Genomic DNA, 27,783 nt, shown 5'->3' with positions numbered 1-27,783 from the left:
AACTGTCCAGAAGTGGAGTAATGGACGAGTGGTATGAAACAAGCTAATCTTAGTAGAGGAAACGACTTTACTACGGCGTTGGCGATGGGTGTGTTTCCGGAGTAGATGACGTTGACGGTCAAAATCGAAAGACTTCAGAAAGACCGGTGAGTAAAATATCACTTTTACGCCTACCTAAATTCACATTGCATCTCTGTTTTTATCCTGATAAATTGTTGTAACATTAAAGTTATACACTGACATGAGCAGTGCATTTATTTCATCAACAGATGTCGAGCTAGCAAGCATGCTTATTTGCTAACGTTAGCTTGCTTGCTAACTGGCTGCACAGCAGGGTAAGACTAACATAAAGCCAACTAGCTATCCATGTCATGTAACGTAGCTAGTTCAGACAGAAACGGTGGAGCCACAGATGACTAGGGGAAACTGAGTTTGTTATAAATATCTTTGGTGGAACTAGCTAACTAGCTACCTCATCACACACTGTCACTGATCACGTTGATATCAGGCTATATGTCTAGCTTGCTAAGGCCGTTACAACAGTAACGTTACTATTAGTATGGTTAAACTAAAGATGGTCATGACGAATTCCTGTCGTAAACTAAATGCACTGTCACACTGACATAATCATATTGTTGTTGTAAGCATCTGTCTGTCGTGTGTGTGTGTCAGAGTATGGCGCTGCGGCCGTTGGTCATGTGCTTTGCGCTGTGCGTGGTGTATGCCTCCAGTAAACCCACCATCGAGAAGAAGGACCGTGTCATTCATGACGACCTGCTTAGCAACCGCAACCATGACGACGCAGATAACTTTGATTATGACCATGAAGCGTTTCTTGGACAGGATGAGGCCAAGACCTTCGATCAGCTCACACCTGAAGAGAGCAAGGAGAGATTGGGGTAACACACCCACACACAGAAACACAGATGCTGCATCTTTTTTTAGAAGTGAGAGAAATAGATTTGTATTGAAAATATGGATTTACACCCTTCATCTCTCTCTCTCTCCCTACAGTATGTTGGTAGAGCGTATAGATGAGGATAGGAATGGTTATGTGTCAGTAGAGGAGATGAAGAAGTGGATCAAACACAGTCAGAAGAGGTGGATCTATGATGATGTGGACCGCCAGTGGAAAGGTCATGACCTTAACGGAGATGGACTGGTGTCCTGGGAGGAGTACACAAATGCTACATACGGATACATGCTGGGTACGGACACACACTCTGAAGCGAGTATAAGAATGTAACTTACGACCCCTGACAAGTGCCTTTTTACTGGAAGGTCTGACTTAAACATTTTTTAATTGGTGTGTGTGTGCCCCTAAGATGATCCAGACCCAGAAGATGGCTTCAGCTACAGACAGATGATGTCACGTGATGAGAGGAGATTCAAAATGGCTGACCTGGACGCTGACCTGAATGCCAATAAAGAGGAGTTTACAGCCTTCCTCCATCCTGAGGAGTATGACCATATGAAGGATATAGTTGTACTGGTGGGTCACACACCCACACACACAGTATTTCTTTTGTAATACAAACATGATTTCTTTATTGTCTAATGTAGCCAGCCAGTAACATCTTTGTGCCAATACCCTCTCCTGTAGGAGACCATGGAGGACATTGATAAAAACGGAGACGGCTTCATAGATCTGGAGGAGTACATAGGTGAGTTATAACCTGTAGTAACACCTTGAGTACATGAGTGCGTTATAACCTGTAATAACACCTGAATCAGTACATGGGGGACACATAGTTATAACATATCAGCATCTCTCTTTTCTTCTTCTCTTCCCTCTCTCCTACCCCTCTAGGTGACATGTATAACCAGGAGGGTGATCCTTCAGAGCCAGAGTGGGTGAAGACAGAACGAGAACAGTTTACTGAGTTCAGAGATAAAAACAAAGATGGCCGCATGGACAGGGAGGAGACCAGAGACTGGATCCTCCCTTCAGACTACGACCATGCAGAGGCAGAAGCCAAACACCTGGTCTACGAGTCAGATAACGACAAGGTGTGTGTTTGCGTGTGTGCGTGCGTGCACCGGAACAGAGCGCATCTAACCAAAGATTGTATTTTCTCTCCCCCTCTCTCTGTAGGACGGCCGTCTGACCAAGGCAGAGATCGTAGAGAAGTATGACCTCTTCGTTGGCAGCCAGGCTACTGACTTTGGAGAAGCCTTGGCAAGACATGATGAATTCTAATCCTCCACTTCCCACACAGGGTTGGGCTCAATTCAGTCATGGAGTTGAAATCCCAATTAAAAAGAAGTGCACTATATGGAGAATAGGGTGACGTTTGAGACGGAGCGTTTCACTCCAATGCCTAGGATAATAATTGGATTTCCTGGCCTATTATAGTGAATACATCACTTTGTACTAAGTAGTGTACGAGTTTGGACATCAAGACACACCTCCTGGTTTGGCTCCACCTCCACCATCCTCTCGTCCAATCCGGACAATGGAAAGGATATACAGTATTTCCTTTGTCTTCGTTTGCAGATCAACTTTGTTTTTGTAAAAAGTGACAGAATACAGATGTTAGTGTTTGTTTTGGTAGCCTTGTTTGAACAGTGTGTCAGGTGTGCAATGAAGGGCAGAACTGTGCATCTTGTGGTCATTTCAGTTTTCAATTCAGGAAGTGAGTAAAAATTCAATAGAAAACAAACTGAATTGATCCCAACCCTGGTATGTGTTCTGCTATGCACTATGATGGGGAGATGTACAGTGCCCTCCACTAATATTGGCACCCTTGGTGAATATGAGCAAACGGGCTGTGAAAAAAAAAAAAATGTATTTGTTTATCCTCATGGTCTTTCTTTCAAAATATTCACACAAATCTAACCTTTAATTAAAGTAAAATAATTTGAAAAAAATATAGAGAAATATTTGCTTTATGTGTGCCACAATTATTGGCTCCCCTTCATTCAATACTTTGTGCAACCTCCCTTTGTCACGATAACAGCTCTGAGACTTCTCCTATAATACGTAATGAGGTTGGAGAACACATGGCAAGGGATCTGAGACCATTCCTCCAAACAGAATCTCTCCAGATCATTCAGATTCTGAGGTCCATGCTTGTGGACTCTCTTCAGCTCATCCCACAGGTTTTCTATGGGGTTTAGGCCAGGGAACTAGGATGGCCATGGCAAAACCTTGATTCTGTGGTCAGTGAACCATTTTTGTGTTGATTTTGAGTAGTGCTTTGGATCATGTACTGCTGGCCATGGCCCAGTTTATATCTGCTGGTACTTGTCCATGATACCATGTTTCCTAAAAAGTTGTCCAGGACCTTTGTAAGAAAAACAGCCCAACAACATCAAAGATCCACCACCATACTTCATAGTGGGGATGAGGTACTTTTTTACATGGCTATCTTTCGGTCTATGCCAGACCTACCTCTGGTGTTTGTTTCCAAAAAGCTCTAATTTGGTCTCATCTGACCCTAGAACCCAGTTCCATTGAAAGTTCCAGTAAAGTTTTGCAAAATGTAGGCACTTGAGTTTGTTTGATAGCAAAGGCTTTTATATGGCAACCCTCCCAAACAACTTGTGGTTATGTAGGTGTGTCTGATTGTAGTTTTGGAGACTTTCGGACCCCAAGACCCAACTAACGTCTGCAATTCTCCAGCTGTGATCCTTGGAGATTTTTTTGGCCACTCGACCCATCCTCACTGTGCGTGTGGTCAATATAGACACACGTCTTCTTCCAGGCTGATTGTTAACATCTCCTCTCCAGTTGCTTTAAACTTCTTAATTATTGACCTGATAGTGGAAATAGGCATTTTCAACCATTGAGCTATTTTATTATAGCTATTTCCTGATTTGTGCAGCTCAAAAACCTTTTGTCACATCATTACTGTATTCTCTGGTCTTTCCCATAGTGATTGATGGGGATTTGGCCTGTGTGTCACCTCATATTTATACCCCAGTGAAATGGGAATTCATGGCTTACCACTTGTGTTCCTAATCACTCAGGTAAACTTAATGTAAAATATTAACGTGAATATACTTCATTTAGATTTTACTTATAAGAATTTCTAGGAGTGCCAATAAAGGCTCGAGGGGGTGTAGTATATGGCCAATATACCACGGCTAAGGGCTGTTATTATGCGCAACGCAGAGTGCCTGGATACAGCCCTTGCCGTGGTGCCTTATTGCCATTATAAACTGGTTACCAACGTAATTAGAACATAAAAAATAAATGTTTTGTCATAACCGTGGTATACGGTCTGATATTCCACAGCTGTCAGCTAATCAGCAGTCAGGGCTTGAACCACTCAGTTTATAATTACAAATAATTTGTGGACTGCAAATTGACTGCAATAAGCACAAACACACATTTGACTAAAACAATCATTTCAAACCTTGCTTACATTTGTATACGATCACGTGTCTATTATGCATGGGTATACTTGGGAACAGATTTCTTAAATCAAAGTCAGTTGGACCTAATTTCCTAGTGTTTTTACAGTCTTATGTATGACAATGTAAAAAAAAATATGTCATTTTTTTTGTGCTCAGAAAACTCGGGCTGCTTGCCACCAGTTGGGAAACACTGTGTGGTAGCTCATGGAGTGGGCCTCATCAAAGCCTCATGAAGACTGTTTGGACGCGTGCAATACAACATCACCATAGGGACTGGGGTGTGTGTCAGCCAATAGCGGTCCTGTGTGCAGGTTTTAGTTCCTACATGTGTGTAGGAGCTTGGCTCAATTAGGGGTTAGATCAGTTTTTTGTTGTTTTTTTGACTTCAGTCTGGGCACCCCTGGGTTGTACATTTCTGATCTAGTACCTGTACTAGCACAACATATTTATAGCCCTGTGTTAGTACAGGGCTTGACCAAAAATGCGAAACCCTGGTGTTTCACTCAAGGACCAGAGTTGCGAAACACTGGATGGGAAACCGAGAGAAACTGAAGGACTCCTCTTTCCTCCTTACTTTCTCTGTTTCTATGTGTGTGTCACTCCACTGAGTGCTTCGTTTTGTTATATTTTGGTATCTACTGAATTCTCTTCTGTACTACACACACACATACTACATATGTTTGGAGGCTTATTAAAGTAAGATTTCCCCTGTCCAGTCTTCTTCCTTAGTTATAGTTGTCAGACTGTATAATAATTGTATAACACCTGATACTTAGTGTATAACCCTCTATAACCACTGTTATTGATCTGGTTCAACTTCCATTAAACCCTCTGCCATCAGGGCTATATGATAATGACATGAACAGTCATAACTGTTGGTACACAGTCCGTTTTGATAAACTGACACCAAAAGTAGGATTTTTTATGACATGTTATGTCATGTTTTCAACAGTGTTATTTATGTGGATCTTATGACAGAGGGTTCTAGTAAAGTGTTTCCATTGTCTTTATAAAATGTATGTTATAGTAATGTATATGCTATAATAATGTATATGATATAACAGTTTTTTACATGATCAATCCAGCGCTATGCCAATCAGTAGTGATGACCCTGTATACCACCTGTTGCCTTGTTGACAGTGTGTGCTGTTGTCATTCAGATGGGGAAGTGTTTTTCTGATTAAAAGGATGTTGAGGAGGTTTTATACAAGTATAACTAATCATTCTAATTCTACGGGTGCTATGTTACCGTTATCAGATAGTTTTAGACCAATCTGAATCAAATCTATTTTACCACATATGTGACAACCAAGACTAGAACCTTGAGGCCAACCTAGACATTTGATTGAATTGCCATTCAGTTTATTTTAAAAATGAACCAGGAAAAAGAATGCAGTTGGGGAATCTTAGAACCTTATCTAAAGGTTAATGACCCTCATATAGCACCTACAATCACTGAATATCTTCACCTTGGACACATTCACCAATCAATACAATGGCTCTGTCTACAGAATATTCGGCAAGGTGAACCAACAGGTTTGAAATCATACTGCTTAACAGAGGTCTGAGTTCTGCGTATGTGTGTGTTAATGTATGTGCGTCAATTGGTGCATCTCTATCTCTGGTCAAGGTGAACTGGGTGGGGCCGGAACTTGATACCAGCGTTGCCGCAGAAACCGCATCCTACAGTTCTAATTCAGGCAGCAGCATCTACACATAGAGTATCGACCTCTGGAAGCACACACACACACAATGCATACCCGGTTTGCAGTATATACATGTGCAATCACACATACAAACAGTAATGTATATGTAGTATATACATGCACAGTCATCCAGTTGGAATGTAGATGCCTTCTCCTGCTGAAGTCTCAGTATGCTAACGAGCCTATAAAAAGCCATGTCACCAAACCATGAATATTCATCCATGTCCAATGTCCCAGCGAAGGTGACCTGTAAGGGTGCAGCAGAGGTCACAAGGGGCAGGGCTTAGATTAGAGGGACTCAACCCCCTGGGACCCACCCCATCAGACAGAGCATACATATCCCCATACTAATACACACACGTTCACACAGCCAACCAGAGATGCCCTCTCTCTCCTTTCTCTCTTGCTCTCTCTCTCTCATTCCCTCTTTCCTGTCATACCTGTGATCCTTGTCTCAGAGACTCTGCTGAATGAACAGAAGGTTAAAACAAACAACAAGAAGCTTCCACCCCTCCTCACCTCCCATCCTCTTTCCTGATCCTCTCCTCATCCTGTCATCTCCCTCTCTCTCGCTCTCTCTTTTTGTGTGTGTACCTGAGAGTCATACCTCTCTCCACCCTGCAGCCAGTCAGAACCAAGGCCAGGACATACACACAAAGGTAAGACTCCCTCTCGCCTCTCTATCTCTCTCTTTCTCTCCCAAGATGTGGTCAGTGATGGTGGTTGAGGTGACAGGTGTGGTTGGGTTAGGGTTATAATGTTGGGTTAGTGTTAGATTACAGTCGGTCAGGGTTACAATGTTGGTTTAGGGATAGATATATGTTAGGGTTACAATGTTGGGTTAGGGTTAGATATATGTTAGGATTACAATGTTGGGTTAGGGTTAGATATATGTTAGGGTTACAATGTTGGGTTAGGGTTAGATATTTGACTGTGGATCAGGGTTAATGTCATTTTGAGTTTTGGTTGTAAATGAGGGGATATCAGAACCATCTACAGTATGTTATCTTCAACTTAACTCTTTATTTAATCAGGCAGGTCTAACTTCTTATTTATAGTGAGGACCTAAGAGAGTGGGTTGGAGTGAGTGACAGAGTTTAGCCATGATGGAACGAACTCGTTATAAGACAATACACTGTGGAAGTGACTTGTCATACACTTGTAGTATGTACCTATTAGTAGCATAGCATGCTGAAGACAAGCAAAGCATCCTAAATAAATCCAAAGTGATTTTCTTCCTGATTAGCAACAGTGATTAGTGTAGTTGTGTCTCTAGTGATGACATGATGATGTCAATGTCATTACGTATTACATTTAAAATATAGATATATTGTCACGTGTTGTTTTACACTAGTTATAGAATGCTAGACTGTCTTCATTGAATATTTTCTGCTAACATTGATGATGGTTAAGAGCTGAGTGAGTCAGTTTCTCAGACTCAGATCTGAAAAACATAGAAGGGGAGAGATCAAGGTGAAGGGATAGGATGTGAATTGGGACCGTTCCTACTCTGGACTAAAAACATTCTCACCTCCTCTCTCCAGAGATCAGACACTCATGATGTCCTTTCTCTGTCCCCCTCTCTTCCTCCACGCCTCCCCCCCATGTGTTGTGTTGTCAGCAGGTTTGACAGGGGACAGGGTTGTGTATCTTATGTACAGCAGGCCTTAGTGCCAGACCAGCAGAAACACAAGAGGCCATCTGACACACACACACACACAACTATGACCACTCTATAACACATACGGCTGGATGTTTCTCAAAATTTGGTGCTGATCATTAATATGCAGTATTCCACACTAGTTTGTAATAAGTGTCTATTTGAAAAGTTTCTCATTTTTGTCCAGATATCTGGAATGTTGCAGTACTGTGAGTTACTGTTAAATGAACAATCTGTAATTTAAACAGCCTGCCCTGCCACTTGGTTTGGCATTCTGAAGGATGGGGCTGGGAAATCTAACCACTCACTCAAATTTAAAGACAGGGCTAGTTTGGATGCAAAAAGTGAAATTTTTTGAAAGACTTTCCTACTCTCTGTGTCTTTTTCTCTCTAGGTGATGACAAGTAGTCGTAAGGCCACCCCGGCACAGCCCAGCCCCTCACACCTGTTAATCAACCCCAATGCCTCAGCAACCCCAGAACCTGGGCCCGGAGGCCACACCTCCACAAAGTTTATGAGCGAGTTGCACTCCCTCCACAGTGAGTAACAACCGATCAGGGGTGGGTTTCTAGAGCCTTCGTAGCACTAAGTTCATTTTTAGAACCAAGTTAAAGTGCAGTTGAAGTACTCAACTGAGAAATAAAATACTCTCACAAGCTAGTGAAACCCTCCTGTGTTATGTAAAACATTTGCTATTAATGTATTATTAACTGTGTGTGTGTGTGTGTGCGTGCGTGCGTGCGTGTGTGTGTATGCGTGTGTGCAGTGCCCTCATGGGCTATAGGAGCTCTATGCGTGGTGAGTGTGTGTCTGGTGTTGTCATGCTGTTTGTGTGTCTGGAGGAAATGTCTGAAGAAGAAAGACAAAGACACAGAGAAGGAGAAGAAGGGCAAGAACGGCTTGAACATGGACACTGAGCTGGAGGGAGGCAACTGTGAGGTATACATACACACACATTGCAAAGTATTAACTCCCTGTGGAGCGCTGCACAGAAACGTTTAATAAAAAGCGCGGCTTAATACAACTGAGGCTATGTATGTCTCTGCTGGTTACTGAGTATCAGGTTTCACCTATATATATATATGTGTGTGTGTGTGTGTGTGTGTGTGTGTGTGTGTGTGTGTGTGTGTGTGTGTGTGTGTGTGTGTGTGTGTGTGTGTGTGTGTGTGTGTGTGTGTGTGTGTGTGTGTGTGTGTGTGTGTGTGTATGTGTGTGTCCCCTGTAGCCCCTGAAGGATGAGGGTGACACAGAGACCGGATTGACTGGCAGGGAGGAGGAGGAGCCTAAAGAGGAAGTGAAGTTGGGCAGACTGGAGTTCTCAATGGACTACAACTTCACAGAGAACACGGTGAAGACTCCTTGTTTCAATCCCTGCTCTAACACATCTGATTCAGCTAACCAAGTGGAACAGCAGATTAACCAGTCTGAGGAACAACAAATCACTCCATCAGAGACATGATATAGATGTGGGTAAATTCTCTCTCCCTCTTTCCTCACCGTCTCCTCACCCCACCCTCTACCCCCCTTCCCTGTCTGTAGATGGTAGTAGGTATCCTGCAGGCCTGTGATCTCCCTGCCATGGACGTCGGGGGAAGTTCAGACCCGTATGTTAAACTCTACCTTTTGCCAGACAAGAAGAGGAAGTTTGAGACTAAAGTCCACAGGAAGACACTCAACCCAACCTTCAATGAGACTTTCACCTTCAAGGTACACCTAATTCCTGACCTTTGACCTCTAACACTGACTCCACATTCAACAAAGTGTTTGTGTGTGTATGTGTGTGTGTGTGTGCATACTATATGTGTGTGTGTAGGTACCGTACAGTGAACTGGGAGGCAGGACTCTGGTGATGACAGTGTATGACTTTGACCGTTTCTCTAAACACGACGCTATTGGAGCGCTACGAGTACCAATGAGCAGCCTGGACTTCAGTCAGATGACACAGGAGTGGCGGGAACTGAAGAAGGCAGAGAAAGAGGAGGTGAGAATGGAGAAATTAAGAATATAGATTGAGTGAAAAAAAGAGATGGAAGATATATATTTATAAATAGGAAAGAAAGTCACAAAGTTACAAATCCTTTAACTCCACAAAATTAAACAAAGAATTCACAGAAGGAAAGAAGAAAACAAAAATGTCAGTATTCCCCCTCCCATACCTCTCACCCTCTCTCTCCCTCTCCCTTCCCCACTCCCCTTTCTCTCTCTCTCCAGTCAGAGCGTCTGGGTGATATCTGTCTTTCTCTGAGGTACGTTCCTACAGCAGGGAAACTAAGCATTGTCGTCCTCGAGGCCAAAAACCTAAAGAAAATGGACGTAGGAGGACTATCAGGTGAGCTGAGGGGCGCTGTGTATGTGTGGTGTGTGTTGTATGTGTTGGTGTGTGTGTGTGTGTGTGTGTGTTAGGCTAATCTCTGTCTCCTCTGTCAGACCCCTATGTAAAGATCCACCTTCTGCAGAATGGAAAGAGACTGAAGAAGAAGAAAACCAGCATCAAGAAGAACACTCTCAACCCTTACTACAATGAGTCCTTCAGCTTCGAGGTGCCCTTCGAACAGATACAGGTATGCTCTCTCACCACACACACACACTCTCTATCTCTCAACCCTTACTACAATGAGTCCTTCAGCTTCGCGGTGCCTTTCGAACAGATACAGGTATGCTCTCTCACCACACACACACACTCTCTTTCTCTCAATCCTTACTACAATGAGTCCTTCAGCTTCGCGGTGCCCTTCGAACAGATACAGGTATGCTCTCTCACCACACACACACACTCTCTATCTCTCAATCCTTACTACAATGAGTCCTTCAGCTTCGCGGTGCCTTTCGAACAGATACAGGTATGCTCTCTCACCACACACACACACTCTCTATCTCTCAACCCTTACTACAATGAGTCCTTCAGCTTCGCGGTGCCTTTCGAACAGATACAGGTATGCTCTCTCACCACACACACACTCTCTATCTCTCAACCCTTACTACAATGAGTCCTTCAGCTTCGCGGTGCCTTTCGAACAGATACAGGTATGCTCTCTCACCACACACACACACTCTCTATCTCTCAATCCTTACTACAATGAGTCCTTCAGCTTCGCGGTGCCCTTCGAACAGATACAGGTATGCTCTCTCACCACACACACACACTCTCTATCTCTCAACCCTTACTACAATGAGTCCTTCAGCTTCGCGGTGCCTTTCGAACAGATACAGGTATGCTCTCTCACCACACACACACACTCTCTATCTCTCAACCCTTACTACAATGAGTCCTTCAGCTTCGCGGTGCCTTTCGAACAGATACAGTTATGCTCTCTCACCACACACACACACTCTCTATCTCTCAACCCTTACTACAATGAGTCCTTCAGCTTCGCGGTGCCTTTCGAACAGATACAGGTATGCTCTCTCACCACACACACACTCTCTATCTCTCAACCCTTACTACAATGAGTCCTTCAGCTTCGCGGTGCCTTTCGAACAGATACAGGTATGCTCTCTCACCACACACACACACTCTCTATCTCTCAATCCTTACTACAATGAGTCCTTCAGCTTCGAGGTGCCCTTCGAACAGATACAGGTATGCTCTCTCACCACACACACACACTCTCTATCTCTCAACCCTTACTACAATGAGTCCTTCAGCTTCGCGGTGCCTTTCGAACAGATACAGGTATGCTCTCTCACCACACACACACACTCTCTATCTCTCCATCCTTACTACAATGAGTCCTTCAGCTTCGCGGTGCCTTTCGAACAGATACAGGTATGCTCTCTCACCACACACACACTCTCTATCTCTCAACCCTTACTACAATGAGTCCTTCAGCTTCGAGGTGCCTTTCGAACAGATACAGGTATGCTCTCTCACCACACACACACTCTCTATCTCTCAACCCTTACTACAATGAGTCCTTCAGCTTCGAGGTGCCTTTCGAACAGATACAGGTATGCTCTCTCACCACACAAAAACACGCACAAACACACACGCACCCTCTATCTCTTATCCCTTACTACAATGAATCCTTCCTCATTGAGGCCCTTCGAACATAGGTTTGTGTCTGTGTTTGTGTGTGTAGAAGGTGCAGGTAGCAGTGACAGTGTTGGACTATGATAAGATTGGGAAGAATGACGCCATCGGGAAGGTTTTTCTAGGCGGAGCCAGCAGCGGCACAGAGCTCCGTCATTGGTCAGACATGCTGGCCAACCCCCGCCGGCCCATTGCTCAATGGCACGGCCTCAAAGCAGAGGATGAAGTCAACGCTGAGCTGGCTGCCAGGAAGTGATCCCTGTCACATCCCAGGCAGCTCTCTTTAGAAGACTACTTTATATTGATGCATACTGACTTTGCCCTTCTACTCCTACCCACTTATAAACTCCCAAAACCTGATACCCATCCACCATTCATGACCCCCCCAAACCCCCTCCTCTACTGTGTAAAGTATTTAAGACACATTACTATCTGGGACCTTAGCATGTATATATCATGATAATACTGTGAAACATGTACATTATACTATGTTATTAAACATTCTAAGATTGTTGCTTTTGTAAATCTTCACTCACATCAGATACACATCACTGGCCAGCAGAGGGAGTCAGTCTTACACACACACACACACACACACACATACACACACACATATATATATATACGTATATATATATAACGCACAGACACACACGATCTCATTTATAATTAAATTAAAGTTGAATTACTGAAAATCATACAGATTGAACCTTAAAGTAGGACTAGATATAAAATCCAAAGTAGGCCTACATTATTCAGTTATTGCATTTGTAATGTCCTAATCTCAGATAATCTATCTACTTCAGTTAGGCCACTATTTTCCTGCGCATCGAGAGTTGCGGTATTTCCGTCTTTTCAGTTGGTTTGATGTCACCTGTTTGGTACAAAAACTATGCACACACACACACACACACACACACACCCAACACCTGCGCGCAAGAGCACTCATCCATCTGAGGGGCTCGCTCAACTTCCTCTGTGTGCGTGGATGTGAACCGCGGGAAGCTCGGTAACGAAAAGAGATCACTACTCCCCAGTCTGTCCAGTGAAATGTTCCGTTAACCTCCCGGTGGGTGAACTCTGAGATGAACCGTCCGTGGAGAGTCAAACTGTTTCTTCTTTCGTGGTATTCAGTCCTCCAGCTGCTGACAGCACAAGGTGAGTCTCCCAACGACACGTGCGCATAATCCCTAATTCATAACTTTTACAGCTGATTCATTTATCCAGTGTTTCGGCGCTTTTGACATTTTAAATGTGTCATAGCCTACGTAACTTAATTTCAGAGACCAGCAATTTAGGATCTGCGCTATATCCGTGATCTCGATAAAAAAAAAGTTTATTGACGTTTGAACATGATAAAATTGCGGATAATTTTACTGTTGCTGTATGACATCTATTTTTTTGGCCCTCTTTAGTGACATTACTCGCATTATCAACCGACAATGTAGTTGTGTAAATACTTCTTATTTGTGCTGTTTAAATATGTGTAATACTGATTCTACTGATATGCAGGACTGGTTCTGCATTTGATATGTGTTGTGATAGTGATATGTGAGCCTGTACATTGTGATAGTGATATGTGAGCCAGTACATTGTGAAAGTGATATGTGAGCCTGTACATTGTGATAGTGATATGTGAGCCTATACATTGTGATAGTGATATGTGAGCCTGTACATTGTGATAGTGATATGTGAGCCTGTACATTGTGATAGTGATATGTGAGCCTGTAACGAATTTCCTCTTCGTCTGAGGAGGAGTAGCAAGGATCGGACCAATGTGCAGCGTGGGAAGTGTCCATAATGAGATATTTAATAAATCAACAGAACACTGAACAAAAATAACAAAAGTACAAACAAACAACCGAAACAGTCCCGTATGGTGCAAACACTAACACAGGAAACAATCACCCACAAAACACAATAGAAAACAGGCTACCTAAATATGGCTCCCAATCGGGAGACAACGACTGACACCTGCCTCTGATTGAGAACCATACTAGGCCAAACACATAGAAATATAACAACAGAACAAAACATAGAAAAACAACATAGAATACACAACACCCCAACTCACGCCCTGACCAACTAAAATAAAGACATAAAAAAGGAACTAAGGTCAAAACGTGACAGTACCCCCCACCAAAGGTGCGGACTCCAGCCGCAAAACCTGAACCTATACGGGAGGGTCTGGGTGGGCATTTTACCGTGGTGGCGGCTCTGGTGCGGGACGTTCACCCCACTCCACCATAGTCTTGGCCCACTTATGTGGCGCCTTTGGAGCGGCGACCCTCGTCGCCGACCTCGGACTGGGGACCCTTTCAGCGGGCCCCGAATAGACGGGAGACTCCGGCTGCACCGGAGTGAAAGGCGGCTCCGGCCGCGCCGGAGTGACGGGCGGCTCCTGACTGACGGGCGGCTCAGGCAGCTCCTGACTGACGGACGGCTCAGGCAGCTCCTGACTGACGGGAGACTCTGGCTGCCCCGGACAGGAGGGAGACTCTGGCTGCTCCGGACAGGAGGGAGACTCTGGCTGCTCCGGACAGGAGGGAGACTCTGGCTGCTCCGGACAGGAGGGAGACTCTGGCTGCTCCGGACTAGAGGGCGACGCTGGAGGCTCCGGACTAGAGGGCGTCGCTGGAGGCTCCGGACTAGAGGGCGTAGCTGGAGGCTCCGGACTAGAGGGCGTCGCTGGAGGCTCCGGACTAGAGGGCGTAGCTGGAGGCTCCGGACTAGAGGGCGTCGCTGGAGGCTCCGGACTGACGTCCTTCGTTGGAGGCCTCATGCCATGGATCCTCACCGGAGGCTTCGTGCCATGGATCCTCACAGGAGGCTTTGTGCCATGGATTATCACTGAAGGCTTCTTGCCATGGATCATCACTGGAGGCTTCTTGCCATGGATCACCACTGGAGGCTTCGTGCCATGGATCATCACTGGAGGCTTCGTGCCATGGATCATCACTGGAGGCTTCGTGCTATGGATCATCACTGGAGGCTTCGTGCCATGGATCATCACTGGAGGCTTCGTGCCATAGATCATCACTGGAGGCTTCTTGCCATGGATCATCACTGGAAGCTTCGTGCCATGGATTACCACTGGAGTGGAGAGACACACAGGAGGCCTGGCTCTGGGAGAAGGCACAGGACTCACCAGGCTGGGGAGACATGCAGGAGGGTTAGTGCTTAGCACAGACACAGAACTCACCAGGCTGGGGAGACATGCAGGAGGCCTTGTCCTTGGCCAAGGCACCGGATTCACTGGACCGTGGAGGCGCACTGGCGCTCTCGAGCGCAGAGCTAGCACCACTTGCCCTGGCTGGATCCCCCCTGTATTCCGGCAAGTGCGGGGAGTTGGAACAGGCCTCACTGGGCTGTGCTGGCGAACTGGAGACACCGTGCATAGGGCTGGTGCAGTATACCCCGGGCCGAGGAGACGCACTGGAGACCAGATACGCTGAGCCGGCATCATCCCTCCTGGCTCGATGCCCACTCTAGCCCGGCCGATTCGAGGAGCTGTGATGTAGCGCACCGGGCTATGAGTGCGCACTGGGGACACCTTGCGCTTCTCGCATAACACTGTGCCTGCCCAGTCACTCTCTCGCCACGGTAAGCACGGGGAGTTGGCTCAGGTCTCCTACCTGAGTCCGCCAATCCACCCGTGTGCCCCCCCCCCCCCCAAAAAAAAAAAGTTCTGGGGCTGCCTCTCGTGCCCGTTACCTCGCACCAATTCCTCGTAGTGGCGCCTCTCCGCTCTAGCTGCCTCCAGCTCCTCTTTCGGACGGCGATACTTCCCCGGCTGTGCCCAGGGTCCTTTGCCGTCCAAAGTTTCCTCCCAAGTCCAGGAGTCCAGAACCCTCTGCTCCTGGTTACCACGCTGCTTGGTCCTTTTTTTGTGGGTGATTCTGTAACGAATTTCCTCTTCGTCTGAGGAGGAGTAGCAAGGATCGGACCAATGTGCAGCGTGGTAAGTGTCCATAATGAGATATTTAATAAATCAACAGAACACTGAACAAAAATAACAAAAGTACAAACAAACAACCGAAACAGTCCCGTATGGTGCAAACACTAACACAGGAAACAATCACCCACAAAACACAATAGAAAACAGGCTACCTAAAAATGGCTCCCAATCAGAGACAACGACTGACACCTGCCTCTGATTGAGAACCATACTAGGCCAAACACATAGAATATAACAACAGAACAAAACATAGAAAAACAACATAGAATATCCACCCCAACTCACGCCCTGACCAACTAAAATAAAGACATAAAAAAGGAACTAAGGTCAGAACGTGACAGAGCCTATACATTGTGGAAGTGATATGTGAGCCTATACATTGCGATAGTGATATGTGAGCCTATACATTGTGGAAGTGATATGTGAGCCTATACATTGTGAAAGTGATATGTGAGCCTATACATTGTGGAAGTGATATGTGAGCCTATACATTGTGGAAGTGATATGTGAGCCTATACATTGTGGAAGTGATATGTGAGCCTATACATTGCGATAGTGATATGTGAGCCTATACATTGTGGAAGTGATATGTGAGCCTATACATTGCGATAGTGATATGTGAGCCTGTACATTTTGATACTGATATGTGAGCCTATACATTGTGCAAGTGATATGTGAGCCTGTGCATTGTGATAGTGATATGTGAGCCTATACATTGTGAAAGTGATATGTGAGCCTATACATTGTGATAATGATATGTGAGCCTGTACATTGTGATAGTGATATGTGAGCTTGTACATTGTGATAGTGATATGTGAGCCTGTACATTGTGAAAGTGATATGTGAGCCTGTACATTGCGATAGTGATATGTGAGCCTGTACATTGCGATAGTGATATGTGAGCCTGTACATTGTGATAGTGATATGTGAGCCTGTACATTGTGATAGTGATATGTGAGCCTGTACATTGTGATAGTGATATGTGAGCCTGTACATTGTGATAGTGATATGTGAGCCTGTACATTGTGATAGTGATATGTGATGTTTTATTGATGGCATTTTCTTGTGTTTAGAAGCTCAGAGCCAATTGACAGAGACAGACGGAAGACTACAGAGGTGAGATGAGTGGATGAAAGGAAAAGAGAAACTCATCCCCTCCGGGGACTTATTCATTCAATGTCATGACCAAGCTGGTGTGTGTGTGTGTTTGGCCCTATTCAAGTGGTTTTAAGTGCTTTTAACTTCAGTTTGTATGTTTCTCTTCATAATGTACGTTTCTCTCCGTGTGTGCGTGTGCGTGTGCGCGTGTGCGTGTGTGTGTGTGCAGGAGGGCTAATGCACTGCGGAGGAAACGGGATCTCCTAGGGGAGGAGGTAGGTACACTACACCTAAGAGAACCAGAGGTCAGGACTCACTCAACACACTGACCAGCACAAAGATGCCTTTGTAGGACACACACACACACACTGGGGCAACTACACAAACACACAAACAGGGCTAGAGATACACAGCGGTGTAGTGGAGGGTAAAGGCCATGTTTTTTTTGCACGGTTGTTACCCACATTTTACAGAAAAATAGCATTGAATGTACAGATTGTTACTTTTTCCACCGCGACCGGCTACCTATTTCTTTACCACTACATCATTGGATACACACATACCACACACACTATAAACACAGAGTGACAGATTCACAAACTGGGACTGGTAGGTATGTATGTGTGTGTGCTCATCAGTGCTCTCTCCTCTCCAGACATTCAGTCCTCTTCTCTCTGAAGCAACTCTACCTCGCAGTGTTCTACATAATTACACGGCCCGCGATGCCTCCTCAGGTACACACACACACACAGGGTGAGGTTGGGTCAACGCGGCTACAGAAAAGCCTAAAAAGCAGTCTGTCTTGTAAAGAATCATTTGTTTTCAAAAGTCTTTCCAGAGAAGATTGAGGAAAGACTGTGTGTGTTTTACCAGAGTACTGCGGCTGTCTGAATGGGGGCTGGTGTCAGGAGGGGGGTGTGTGTGACTGTGCACAGTTCCAGGCCCTCGGAGACCGCTGCCAGATCAGTGAGTAGCGAACACACTCCACAATGCATGTCTCATTTGTGTGTGTGTGTGTGTGTGTGTGTGTATGTGTCTACATGAGGGTTAGACCGACACGTCAATCAACAATCATTAATAAGCTGCATTAAATTAATAACCACACACACACACAACCCCCCCTAGTCCATATAGTGTGTGATTAAGTCTGGAAGATTAGGGTTGAGTTTCTGTAGACTACATCAGAACTGGATCTAGTACAGCCTCTATACTAGTAGCTTGCCTGAGAATTTAATTAGTGCTTCCCTTGCCCAACTATGGTTGGTTTTGGTGGGTTTGGTGGCGCAACGGTAATATGAAGTGTTGCTGTTGGGTTCTTGTCCCGGGTGAGGCAGACAGGGACCAACTCTGTTACACACTGTTTCTGTTAACCAAATACCTACCTGGTTAAAGTACCACCACAGCACCACCACTGTTACACAGTGGGTCTAGTTGGCAGGTCTGGGAATAGTGCAGAGACAGGGGTTTCCTGGAACTGAGCAGCTTTTAGTGAGCTGGCACTGTGTGCAACCAACCTCTCCATAGCCTCCTACACACAAAGACATACCAGTGCACCTTCAAGCTGATTCATAGTTGAGATAAGCATACACAACTCTGTGTGTGTGTGTGTGTGTGTGTGTGTGTGTGCGCGTGCGTGCGTGCGTGCGTGCGTGTGTAGTTCCTAACCAGGGCCAGGACAGAGATGGGATATGCAGGTCTTGGGGTCAGTACCACTATGAGACGTTCGATGGCAGCTACTTCTACTACCCTGGAACCTGCTCCTACATACTGGCTCAGGACTGCCGCTCAGCCACACCACAGTACACTGTGTGGGTCCATAACAGCCGTGTGTGTGAAGGCAGTGTGTACTCCTGTCCCAGGGCTCTCAGTCTCTTCTTCCCCAATGAGGAGGAGATCCACATCTCTGGATACCAAGTCCACCAGGGGGGTCGCAGGTTAGTAGGATATGGACAAATGTGTGTGTGTGTGTGTGTGTGTGTGTGTGTGTGCGTGCGTGCGTGTGTGTTTGTGCTTCGTAATGTGTGTGTGTGTAGGGCGGCAGGAAGCTTAGCAGTTAGAGCGTTGGTCCATTAACCGAAAGGTCGCTGGTTTGAATACCCAAGCTGACGAGGTGAAAAATCTGTCCATGTGCCCATGAGCCAGGCACTTAACCCTCATTTTGTCCAGGGGCGCCGTACTACTATGGCTGACCCTGTAAAACAATATGTTTCACTGCACGTATCTGTGACAATAAAGCATCGTAAAAAAAATTATAAGAATCCATGTGTGTGTGTGTGTGTGTGTGTGTGTGTGTGTGTGTGTGTGTGTGTGTGTGTGTGTGTGTGTGTGTGTGTGTGTGTGTGTGTGTGTGTGTGTGTGTGTGTGTGTGTGTGTGTGTGTGTGTGTAGGCTGAGCCTACCCCAGACAATAGGAGGTGTGTTTATAGAGCGTCTGGCTGACTACCTGCTGGTGAAGAGCGTGTTTGGCTTCTCTCTGGCGTGGGACGGGGGGAGCGGAGTATATCTGAAGATGTCTGAACAGCACCACGGCACCCCCTGTGGCCTTTGTGGGAACTACAACAACCTGCCCAACGATGACCTCACCACAGCCCGCGGTGAGACACACACTCGCACACCTCATCAAAGCCCACTGTAAGACTGGACAGACGGGTCCGACCAGTCTCTTATCCTCCCTCCTCCATCCATCTCTTATCCTCTCTCTCAGCACCCAATCATCCCTCCATCACAACCTTTCTCCTCTCAGCACCACAGGGAACCATTATAGTTATTATTACTGAGGGGGAGGCCCTAGTCCTGTAACCTGAGAGGAGAGGAGAGCAGAGAGAAGAAATGGGCAGCAGGTTGCTTAGTGGTTAAGAGCGTTCGGCCAGTAACCGAAAGGTCACTGGTTCGAATCCCACTACTGACTAGGTACAACATCTGTAGATGTGCCCTTGAGCAAGGCACTTAACCCTAATTGCTCCTGTAAATCATTCTGGATAAGAGTGTCTGCTAAATGACCTGAAGGTAAATGAGAAAAGATGGAACAGAGGAAACCAGGGGAGAGAGTAGTTCTTCTAATATACAGTTGTTCTATTATATTGGATTATAGTCAGGCATGTAGAGGGAGGAACCTTAACCGTGTGTACGTGTTTCGTGTGTGTGTGTGCCTGTGTGTAGGCGTGCAGACAGAGGAGCCAGCAATGTTTGCTAACAGCTGGTCAGTCGATCTGCCCCATGAGAGAGGCTGCCCTCTAGTGGACATAGACTTCACTGGACCCTGCCACTCTGAGTCTGACATGGACGTAAGACCTGTCTGTCTGTCTGTCTGTCTGTCTGTCTGTCTGTCTAGAACCCTGTTGCTTGAACCTGGCTTGTCCATGTACCTTTGTTATGTGTGCTTATTTCTGTGTTTTATTGTAATATGTTGATGTAAAAATGTGTGTGTGTGTGTGTGTGTGTGTAGGATGCCATAGAGAAGTGCAGTGCTCTCCTGTTCTTCCCCTTCCTGTCCTGTCATGAGAACATCGACCCAAACCCCTACTTGGCCAGCTGTGTCTCCGACCTCTGTGTGTAAGTCACTCCAGAGTATTCATGTGTCCTATAAGTCAGATGGTATTTGATTCCTCAATGTCATCAGAGTTTTGTCTGGCTGTTCTCTGACTGTTGTCTGACTGTTATCTGTGGGTTATCTGAGTGTTGTCTGACTGTTGTCTGGCTGTTCTCTGACTGTTGTCTGACTGTTGTCTGTGGGTTATCTGAGTGTTGTCTGACTGTTGTCTGGGGGTTATCTGAGTGTTGTCTGACAGTTGTCTGGGGGTTATCTGAGTGTAGTCCAACTGTTGTCTGGGGGTTATCTGAGTGTGGTCTGACTGTTGTCTGGGGGTTATCTGAGTGTAGTCCGACTGTTATCTGAAATGTGTCTGACTGTTGTCTGGGGGTTATATGAGTGTTGTCTGACTGTTGTCTGGGGGTTATCTGAGTGCAGTCTGACTGTTGTCTGGGGGTTATCTGAGTGTGGTCTGACTGTTGTCTGGCTGTTCTCTGACTGTTGTCTGACTGTTGTCTGTGGGTTATCTGAGTGTTGTCTGACTGTTGTCTGGGGGTTATCTGAGTGTAGTCCAACTGTTGTCTGGGGGTTATCTGAGTGTGGTCTGACTGTTGTCTGGGGGTTATCTGAGTGTGGTCTGACTGTTGTCTGGGGGTTATCTGAGTGTTGTCTGACTGTTGTCTGGGGGTTATCTGAGTGTAGTCCAACTGTTGTCTGGGGGTTATCTGAGTGTGGTCTGACTGTTGTCTGGGGGTTATCTGAGTGTGGTCTGACTGTTGTCTGGGGGTTATCTGAGTGTTGTCTGACTGTTGTCTGGGGGTTATCTGAGTGTTGTCTGACAGTTGTCTGGGGGTTATCTGAGTGTAGTCCAACTGTTGTCTGGGGGTTATCTGAGTGTGGTCTGACTGTTGTCTGGGGGTTATCTGAGTGTGGTCTGACTGTTGTCTGGGGGTTATCTGAGTGTAGTCCGACTGTTATCTGAAATGTGTCTGACTGTTGTCTGGGGGTTATATGAGTGTTGTCTGACTGTTGTCTGGGGGTTATCTGAGTGCAGTCTGACTGTTGTCTGCTGTGATTAGGTCAGATGAGGAGGAGACGTTTTGCCGTGCGCTGGTGGAGTACACACGAGCCTGCAGCCATGTAGGATACCCTGTACGAGAGTGGAGAGACAGCTTCCCATCCTGCAGTCAGTAATGTTACACTAACAACCCAAACCTTCAACTAACCTAGAGCTAACTTATTACTACAGTCAGTCTTTAATTTGACTGTTCCATAGATGATGGCTGTGAGGAGAGTTTTGTCCATAGAGACTGTATCAGCTGCTGCCCTCCCACCTGTACCTTTGATAAGGAGTGTCTAGGAACTAACCTGCACTGTCTGGATGGATGCTACTGCCCTGATGGTACACTCATACACTCATACACACACAGACACACAGACACAAACGCACACACTCCCTCTCACCCTCCGTGTGTCCGTCTGTCTCAGGGTTGATTCTGCAGAATGGGACTTGTATCGCTGTGTCTCAGTGTCCTTGTGTCTACCACGGCACCTCATACACACAGGGACACACTCTGGAGCAGGGCTGCAGTGTCTGGTGAGTGAGTGAGTGAGTGAGTGAGTGTGTGTGTGTGTGTGTGTGTGTGTGTGTGTGTGTGTGTGTGTGTGTGTGTGTGTGTGTGTGTGTGTGTGTGTGTGTGTGTGTGTGTGTGTGTCACTAACCTGTGGTGTGTTTACAGTGTGTGTATGGGGGGAGTGTGGAACTGCACGGACAACAACTGTACAGGTGAGCTGACCATGTCATACAGTATATTATCACAGCTCATTAGTGGGACGATACAATGTCACTCTCTCTCTCTCTCTCTCTCTCTCTCTCTCTCTCTCTCTCTCTCTCTCTCTCTCTCTCTCTCTCTCGCTCTCTCTCTCTCGCTCTCTCTCGCTCTCTCTTGCAGCGGAGTGTTCAGTAGTAGGTGACGTGTTTGTGACATCGTTCGATGGGAGGATGTTCCTGCAGCCAGGGGAGTGTCAGTACGTCTTGGCCAAGAGCCGCAGTGGCAGCAGATTCACTGTTACACTGCAGTATACCACCTGCACAAAGGTAACACACACACACACTGCAGTATACCACCTGCACAAAGGTAACACACACACACTGCAGTATACCACCTGCACAAAGGTAACACACACACACTGCAGAATACCACCTGCACAAAGGTAACACACACACACTGCAGTATACCACCTGCACAAAGGTAACACACACACACACACACACACACACACACACACTGCAGTATACCACCTGCACAAAGGTAACACACACACACACACACTGCAGTATACCACCTGCACAAAGGTAACACACACACACACACACACACACTGCAGTATACCACCTGCACAAAGGTAACACACACACACACACTGCAGTATACCACCTGCACAAAGGTAACACACACACACACTGCAGTATACCACCTGCACAAAGGTAACACACACACACACACACACACACACTGCAGTATACCATCTGCACAAAGGTAACACACACACACACACTGCAGTATACCACCTGCACAACGGTAACACACACACACACACTGCAGTATACCACCTACACAAAGGTAACACACACACACACACTGCAGTATACCACCTGCACAAATGTAACACACACACACACTGCAGTATACCACCTGCACAAAGGTAACACACACACACACTGCAGTATACCACCTGCACAAAGGTAACACACACACACACACACACTGCAGTATACCACCTGCACAAAGTTAACACACACACCACACTGCAGTATACCACCTGCACAAAGGTAACACACACACACACTGCAGTATACCACCTGCACAAAGGTAACACACACACACTACAGTATACCACCTGCACAAAGGTAACACACACACACTGCAGTATACCACCTGCACAAAGGTAACACACACACACACACTGCAGTATACCACCTGCACAAAGGTAACACACACACACACACACACTGCAGTATACCACCTGCACAAAGGTAACACACACACACTGCAGTATACCACCTGCACAAAGGTAACACACACACACACTGCAGTATACCACCTGCACAAAGGTAACACACACACACACACACACTGCAGTATACCACCTGCACAAAGGTAACAAACACACACACACACTGCAGTATACCACCTGCACAAAGTTAACACACACACACACACACTGCAGTATACCACCTGCACAAAGGTAACACACACACACACACACTGCAGTATACCACCTGCACAAAGGTAACACACACACACACACTGCAGTATACCACATGCACAAAGGTAACAAACACACACACACACTGCAGTATACCACCTGCACAAAGTTAACACACACACACACACACACACACTGCAGTATACCACCTGCACAAAGGTAACACACACACACTGCAGTATACCACCTGCACAAAGGTAACACACATATACAGCCTGACGCACTTGTGTGTGTGTGTAGGCCCAGCAGCAGGTGTGTATCCAGTCAGTGACGGTGGTTCTGGACGAAGATGTTAATCACCAGGTGACTCTGACCCGAGAGGGGGAAGTGCTTATAGGGGTCAACCCCGCCCCCGCTTTGCCCTACACCGGTGGTATGATACAATAAACTTTATTGATTCCTTTAATAATACTCCTATGGTATGTAGAAGGATACGGATATGAATAGCATCAAGTAGCATGTATAGAGAGAACAGTAACGGTTTCAACACACAGCTTTGCAGAACACCTTATTGTGCGTCTGACTTAATGTGTGTCTATGTGTGTAGATGTAGTTGAGGTACGGAGGTTAACGTCAGTGTTCGTCCAGCTGAGGACGTTGCTTGGACTGCGTCTGCAATATGATGGGCGTGGTGGGCGTGTCTATCTACAGCTGGACAGCCAATGGCGCAGCAACACGCTGGGCCTTTGTGGAACCTTCAACGGAAACCTGCGGGATGACTTCCTGTAAGGAAACACTACTTCCTCTCATGCTGACTTCTGACTCCTATCAGTAGATGGGTTTTTGGCACTTTTATCTGAGGAAGTTGAGTAAAAGAGTATTACATTAAGAATATTCCTGAAATGTTGTCTGGCCTGTGTGTGTAGGTCTCCAGCAGGGATGATAGAGGGGACTCCCCAGCTCCATGCTAACTCCTGGAGGGTCTCATCTGCTTGCTCCGCCCCCGTCAACCAGCCCATCATTGACCCCTGTGAGATAAATCAGCACAACGGTAACCTCTGACCCCTGACCTCAAAACTCTAACCTGACCTCCATTTGTTTTCTTGTAATACCTCTCCACATATCGTCTCAAAAGCTGTGTGTGTGTTCCAGTGTTCTATGCCTCTCTGTGTGAGGTGTTGTTGGGCAGTGTGTTCTCTCCATGCCATGGTTACGTCAGTTCCAGTGTGTACCAGCAGCAGTGTCGCTACCAGGCCTGTCGCTGTGGTAACGCCTGTCTGTGTACGGCCCTGGCCCACTATGCCTATCTCTGCTCCAAACACAATGTTATTGTCAACTACAGGGCCCACGTCTCAGAGTGTGGTGAGTCTGTGTGGGGTGTCAGGGTATGATGTGTGTGTGTGTGTGTGTGTGTGTGTGTGTGTGTGTGTGTGTGTGTGTGTGTGTGTGTGTGTGTGTGTGTGTGTGTGTGTGTGTGTGTGTGTGTGTGTGTGGTGTGTGTGTGTGTGTGTAATGGTGGTGTGCCTTGGCGGTGTGATGGAGGTGTGTAACTCAGATTTGTGTGTGTGTGTAGGGATGGTGTGTTTGGGTGGGATGCTGTACCAGTCCTGTGTGTCGTCCTGCGGCGGGTCCTGCCGCTCCCTCTCCAGTGGAGAGACCTGTAACCATGACGACTGTGCTGAGGGGTGTGGCTGCTCCGAGGGCAGTTACTACGACGACGTACGACAACGCTGCGTTCAGCCGTAAGACTTCACCACCCTACACATTTTCGCCTAACATACACCATCATCTTGATCAAAGAACACATTATCATCATCATCGTTATCATTGTCAAACACATAACTTCCATCCGTCCTCTCCCCTCCTCTCTTCTCTCCTCCGTCTTTCAGGTCGCAGTGTCATTGTTACTCTATTGGAGGGGTGTCCCAGCCAGGGGAGGTGTCCTTCAGCGCCGCAGGCCCTTGGTAAGCAGCCCACACACACACACACACACACACACACACACACACACACACACACACACACACACACACACACACACACACACACACACACACACACACACACACACAGACACACACACAGACACACACACAGACACACACACAGAGGTTATAGAGAGTTCACTTCTCAGACATAAAACCCTTCAAACAATCCCCCTGATTGGTAACAGAGCTCTGAAGAATTGTTCTCCTCTTTCTCCCGTTCTGTCTCCCTCCAACAGCCTGTGCAGGAATGGCAGGATGGAGTGTGTACCAGAAGAAAGAGGTAAACCATTCCTCTCTCATTCCCCTCTCTCTATTCCTTTCTTATTCTCCTTTCTCTATCCATCTAACAACAAAGCTCTGTTTCTGAATGACCTCTGTCTGTTTCAGAGCCAGAGCGAGGCCAGTGTCCAGAGGGAAAGGTGTTCCACAGCTGCTCTGAGCCCCAGGGGTTCCACGGGTTCCAGGGAGCGCCGGCCTGGCGAGGAGGTGTGGCCTGTGAGCTCACCTGTCGGAACCTGATGTTGAATCTGACCTGTCCTCCCACCACACCCTGTATACCTGGCTGTGTCTGCCAACAAGGGTAGGGGGTGTGTGTCTGTGTGTGTGTGTGTGTTTAACTGTTTAAAACAGAATAAAGTAATTCATTATTTCCCAACAATATACGTTAACTGTATTAACACACACATGCTTGAGCCCTGACTGTTGTTGGCCCCTGCCTGTATGTGTATGTGTGTAGGCTGGTGCTGCACCGTGGGGAATGTTACTACCCAGAGAACTGCCCCTGTGCCTGGCTGGGCCTGGAGTATCTGCCAGGAGAGACTGTCGACACCCCCTGTTACAGATGGTACGACCCTCACATACCTCCCTCAGGATTGTTAAATGCTGTTAAAATAATTTAAAGAGAGCACTAGTTTCCTAAAATGCTCAATTTGTGTTTAATTTACTGTCTGACTCTTTAACTTAATCTTGTTCTCGCTCTGTCTTTCTCTCTCCCTTTCTCTGTCTCTCTGTCTGTCTGTCTGTCTCCCTCTCTTGCTGTCTGTCTCTCTCTCTGTCTCTCTCCCTCTCTGTCTGTCTGTCTGTCTCTCTCCCTCTTTCCCTGTCTGTCTCTCCCCTCTCCCCCTCTCTCCCTCTCTCCCTGTCTGTCTCTGTCCCTCTCTCCCTCCCTCTCTCCCTCCCTCTCTCCCTCCCTGTCTGTCTGTCTGTCTGTCTCTCTCCCTCCCTCTCTCCCTCCCTCCCTGTCTGTCTGTCTGTCTGTCTGTCTGTCTCTCTTGCTCTCTGTCTGTCTGTCTGTCTGTCTGTCTGTCTGTCTGTCTGTCTATCTTGCTCTCTGTCTCTCTCTCCCTGTCTGTCTGTCTGTCTGTCTCCCCCCTCCCTCGCTGTCTGTCTCCCTCCCTCCCTCTGTCTGTCTGTCTGTCTGTCTGTCTGTCTGTCTGTCTGTCTGTCTCTCTCCCTGTCTGTCTCTCTCCCTGTCTGTCTCTCTCCCTGTCTGTCTGTCTGTCTCTCTCCCTGTCTGTCTTTGATGTCTCTCTCTAGTGTGTGTCACCGGGGCTATTTTAACTGTAGTCACAGTCCGTGTCCGGCTGTGTGTACGGTCTACAGTGACAGACACTACCACACCTTCGACGGCCTGGAGTACGACTACCACTCAGACTGTCAGGTCTACCTACTCAAGGTGTGTGTGTGTGTGTGTGTGTGTGTGTGTGTGTGTGTGTGTGTGTGTGTGTGTGTGTGTGTGTGTGTGTGTGTGTGTGTGTGTGTGTGTGTGTGTGTGTGTGTGTGTGTGTGTGTGTGTGTGTGTGTGTGTGTGTGTGTGTGTGTGTGTGTAGGCAGATTGGATCAGGGAAAGGGGATCCAAGGAGTTTCTCTAAACTGGGATTTAAAAAAAAAAATGAGAGCGACTGAGGTAAGCAAAGCTGTAGCAACACACACACACACACCTGAGTAACACAAAGAGAGGTCTGTTTGCGGCAGACTCTCAGGGATATAGAATTAGAATGAGCAGGACGTTGGGACATTCCAGTTCTAATCAAGGTTCTGTGGTGGCTGGACCTGCGGCCATATTGGGTGTTCCTTCTGATTCTGATCACACATTTCCCTGTTCTGTTTGATCTATTCTGTTACCCAGGCCTATGAGCTGGCGTGACCACTAGTCACCCGATCCCTCCTAAAACAAATAAATATACACTGAGTGTACAAAACATTAATAACACCTTCCTAATATTGAGTTGCATCCCCTTTTT

General features: G+C 46.6%; 3 protein-coding genes across 7 annotated transcripts in view; all 3 read left to right on the top strand.

The window, feature by feature from the left end:
• The first annotated feature begins 26 nt into the window (after positions 1-26).
• On the top strand, positions 27-5,073 carry LOC129862254 (calumenin-B-like). Of its 4 annotated transcripts, XM_055933732.1 has the most exons (8): positions 27-146; positions 270-335; positions 732-899; positions 1,015-1,208; positions 1,326-1,492; positions 1,604-1,664; positions 1,811-2,010; positions 2,096-5,073. In XM_055933732.1, exons 1-8 carry the CDS (start codon positions 106-108, stop codon positions 2,198-2,200), a joined length of 1,002 nt encoding a protein of 333 aa, XP_055789707.1. In that variant the 5' UTR covers positions 27-105; the 3' UTR covers positions 2,201-5,073. The 4 variants fall into 4 exon arrangements, with proteins under 4 accessions (XP_055789707.1, XP_055789710.1, XP_055789708.1 ...); XM_055933735.1 differs by lacking the exon at positions 270-335 and having other exon boundaries at positions 32-146; XM_055933733.1 differs by lacking the exon at positions 270-335 and having other exon boundaries at positions 36-146; positions 673-899.
• Positions 5,074-6,433: 1,360 nt separating this feature from the next.
• Positions 6,434-12,270, top strand: LOC129862253 (synaptotagmin-1-like). The gene is made up of 9 exons (XM_055933731.1): positions 6,434-6,727; positions 8,123-8,267; positions 8,495-8,667; positions 8,954-9,076; positions 9,268-9,435; positions 9,542-9,709; positions 9,940-10,057; positions 10,156-10,289; positions 11,808-12,270. The coding sequence occupies exons 1-9, from the start codon at positions 6,539-6,541 to the stop codon at positions 12,012-12,014; spliced, it is 1,425 nt and encodes a 474-aa protein (XP_055789706.1). The 5' UTR covers positions 6,434-6,538; the 3' UTR covers positions 12,015-12,270.
• Positions 12,271-12,665: 395 nt separating this feature from the next.
• Positions 12,666-27,783, top strand: part of LOC129862252 (otogelin-like protein) — a 57,790-nt gene continuing 42,672 nt past the window's right edge. For both annotated transcript variants that reach the window (XM_055933730.1, XM_055933729.1), the window contains exons 1-24: positions 12,666-12,916; positions 16,790-16,832; positions 17,044-17,089; positions 17,470-17,548; positions 17,688-17,780; positions 18,472-18,748; positions 19,202-19,407; positions 19,973-20,097; positions 20,259-20,365; positions 21,422-21,528; positions 21,619-21,744; positions 21,831-21,939; positions 22,082-22,128; positions 22,295-22,440; positions 23,853-23,985; positions 24,160-24,337; positions 24,479-24,603; positions 24,705-24,914; positions 25,126-25,294; positions 25,442-25,516; positions 25,777-25,820; positions 25,928-26,120; positions 26,277-26,384; positions 27,077-27,215. In XM_055933730.1, the coding sequence (XP_055789705.1) occupies positions 12,844-12,916; positions 16,790-16,832; positions 17,044-17,089; positions 17,470-17,548; positions 17,688-17,780; positions 18,472-18,748; positions 19,202-19,407; positions 19,973-20,097; positions 20,259-20,365; positions 21,422-21,528; positions 21,619-21,744; positions 21,831-21,939; positions 22,082-22,128; positions 22,295-22,440; positions 23,853-23,985; positions 24,160-24,337; positions 24,479-24,603; positions 24,705-24,914; positions 25,126-25,294; positions 25,442-25,516; positions 25,777-25,820; positions 25,928-26,120; positions 26,277-26,384; positions 27,077-27,215 (2,958 nt within the window). In that variant the 5' untranslated portion in view covers positions 12,666-12,843. The remainder of the gene's footprint in view (positions 12,917-16,789; positions 16,833-17,043; positions 17,090-17,469; positions 17,549-17,687; positions 17,781-18,471; positions 18,749-19,201; positions 19,408-19,972; positions 20,098-20,258; positions 20,366-21,421; positions 21,529-21,618; positions 21,745-21,830; positions 21,940-22,081; positions 22,129-22,294; positions 22,441-23,852; positions 23,986-24,159; positions 24,338-24,478; positions 24,604-24,704; positions 24,915-25,125; positions 25,295-25,441; positions 25,517-25,776; positions 25,821-25,927; positions 26,121-26,276; positions 26,385-27,076; positions 27,216-27,783) is intronic.

This window comes from Salvelinus fontinalis, chromosome 9 (assembly GCF_029448725.1).
Source record: "Salvelinus fontinalis isolate EN_2023a chromosome 9, ASM2944872v1, whole genome shotgun sequence".
Classification (NCBI taxonomy): Eukaryota; Metazoa; Chordata; class Actinopteri; order Salmoniformes; family Salmonidae; genus Salvelinus; species Salvelinus fontinalis.
Note: the sequence above shows the minus strand (reverse complement) of the source record. Positions and strands in the feature narration are given on the sequence as shown.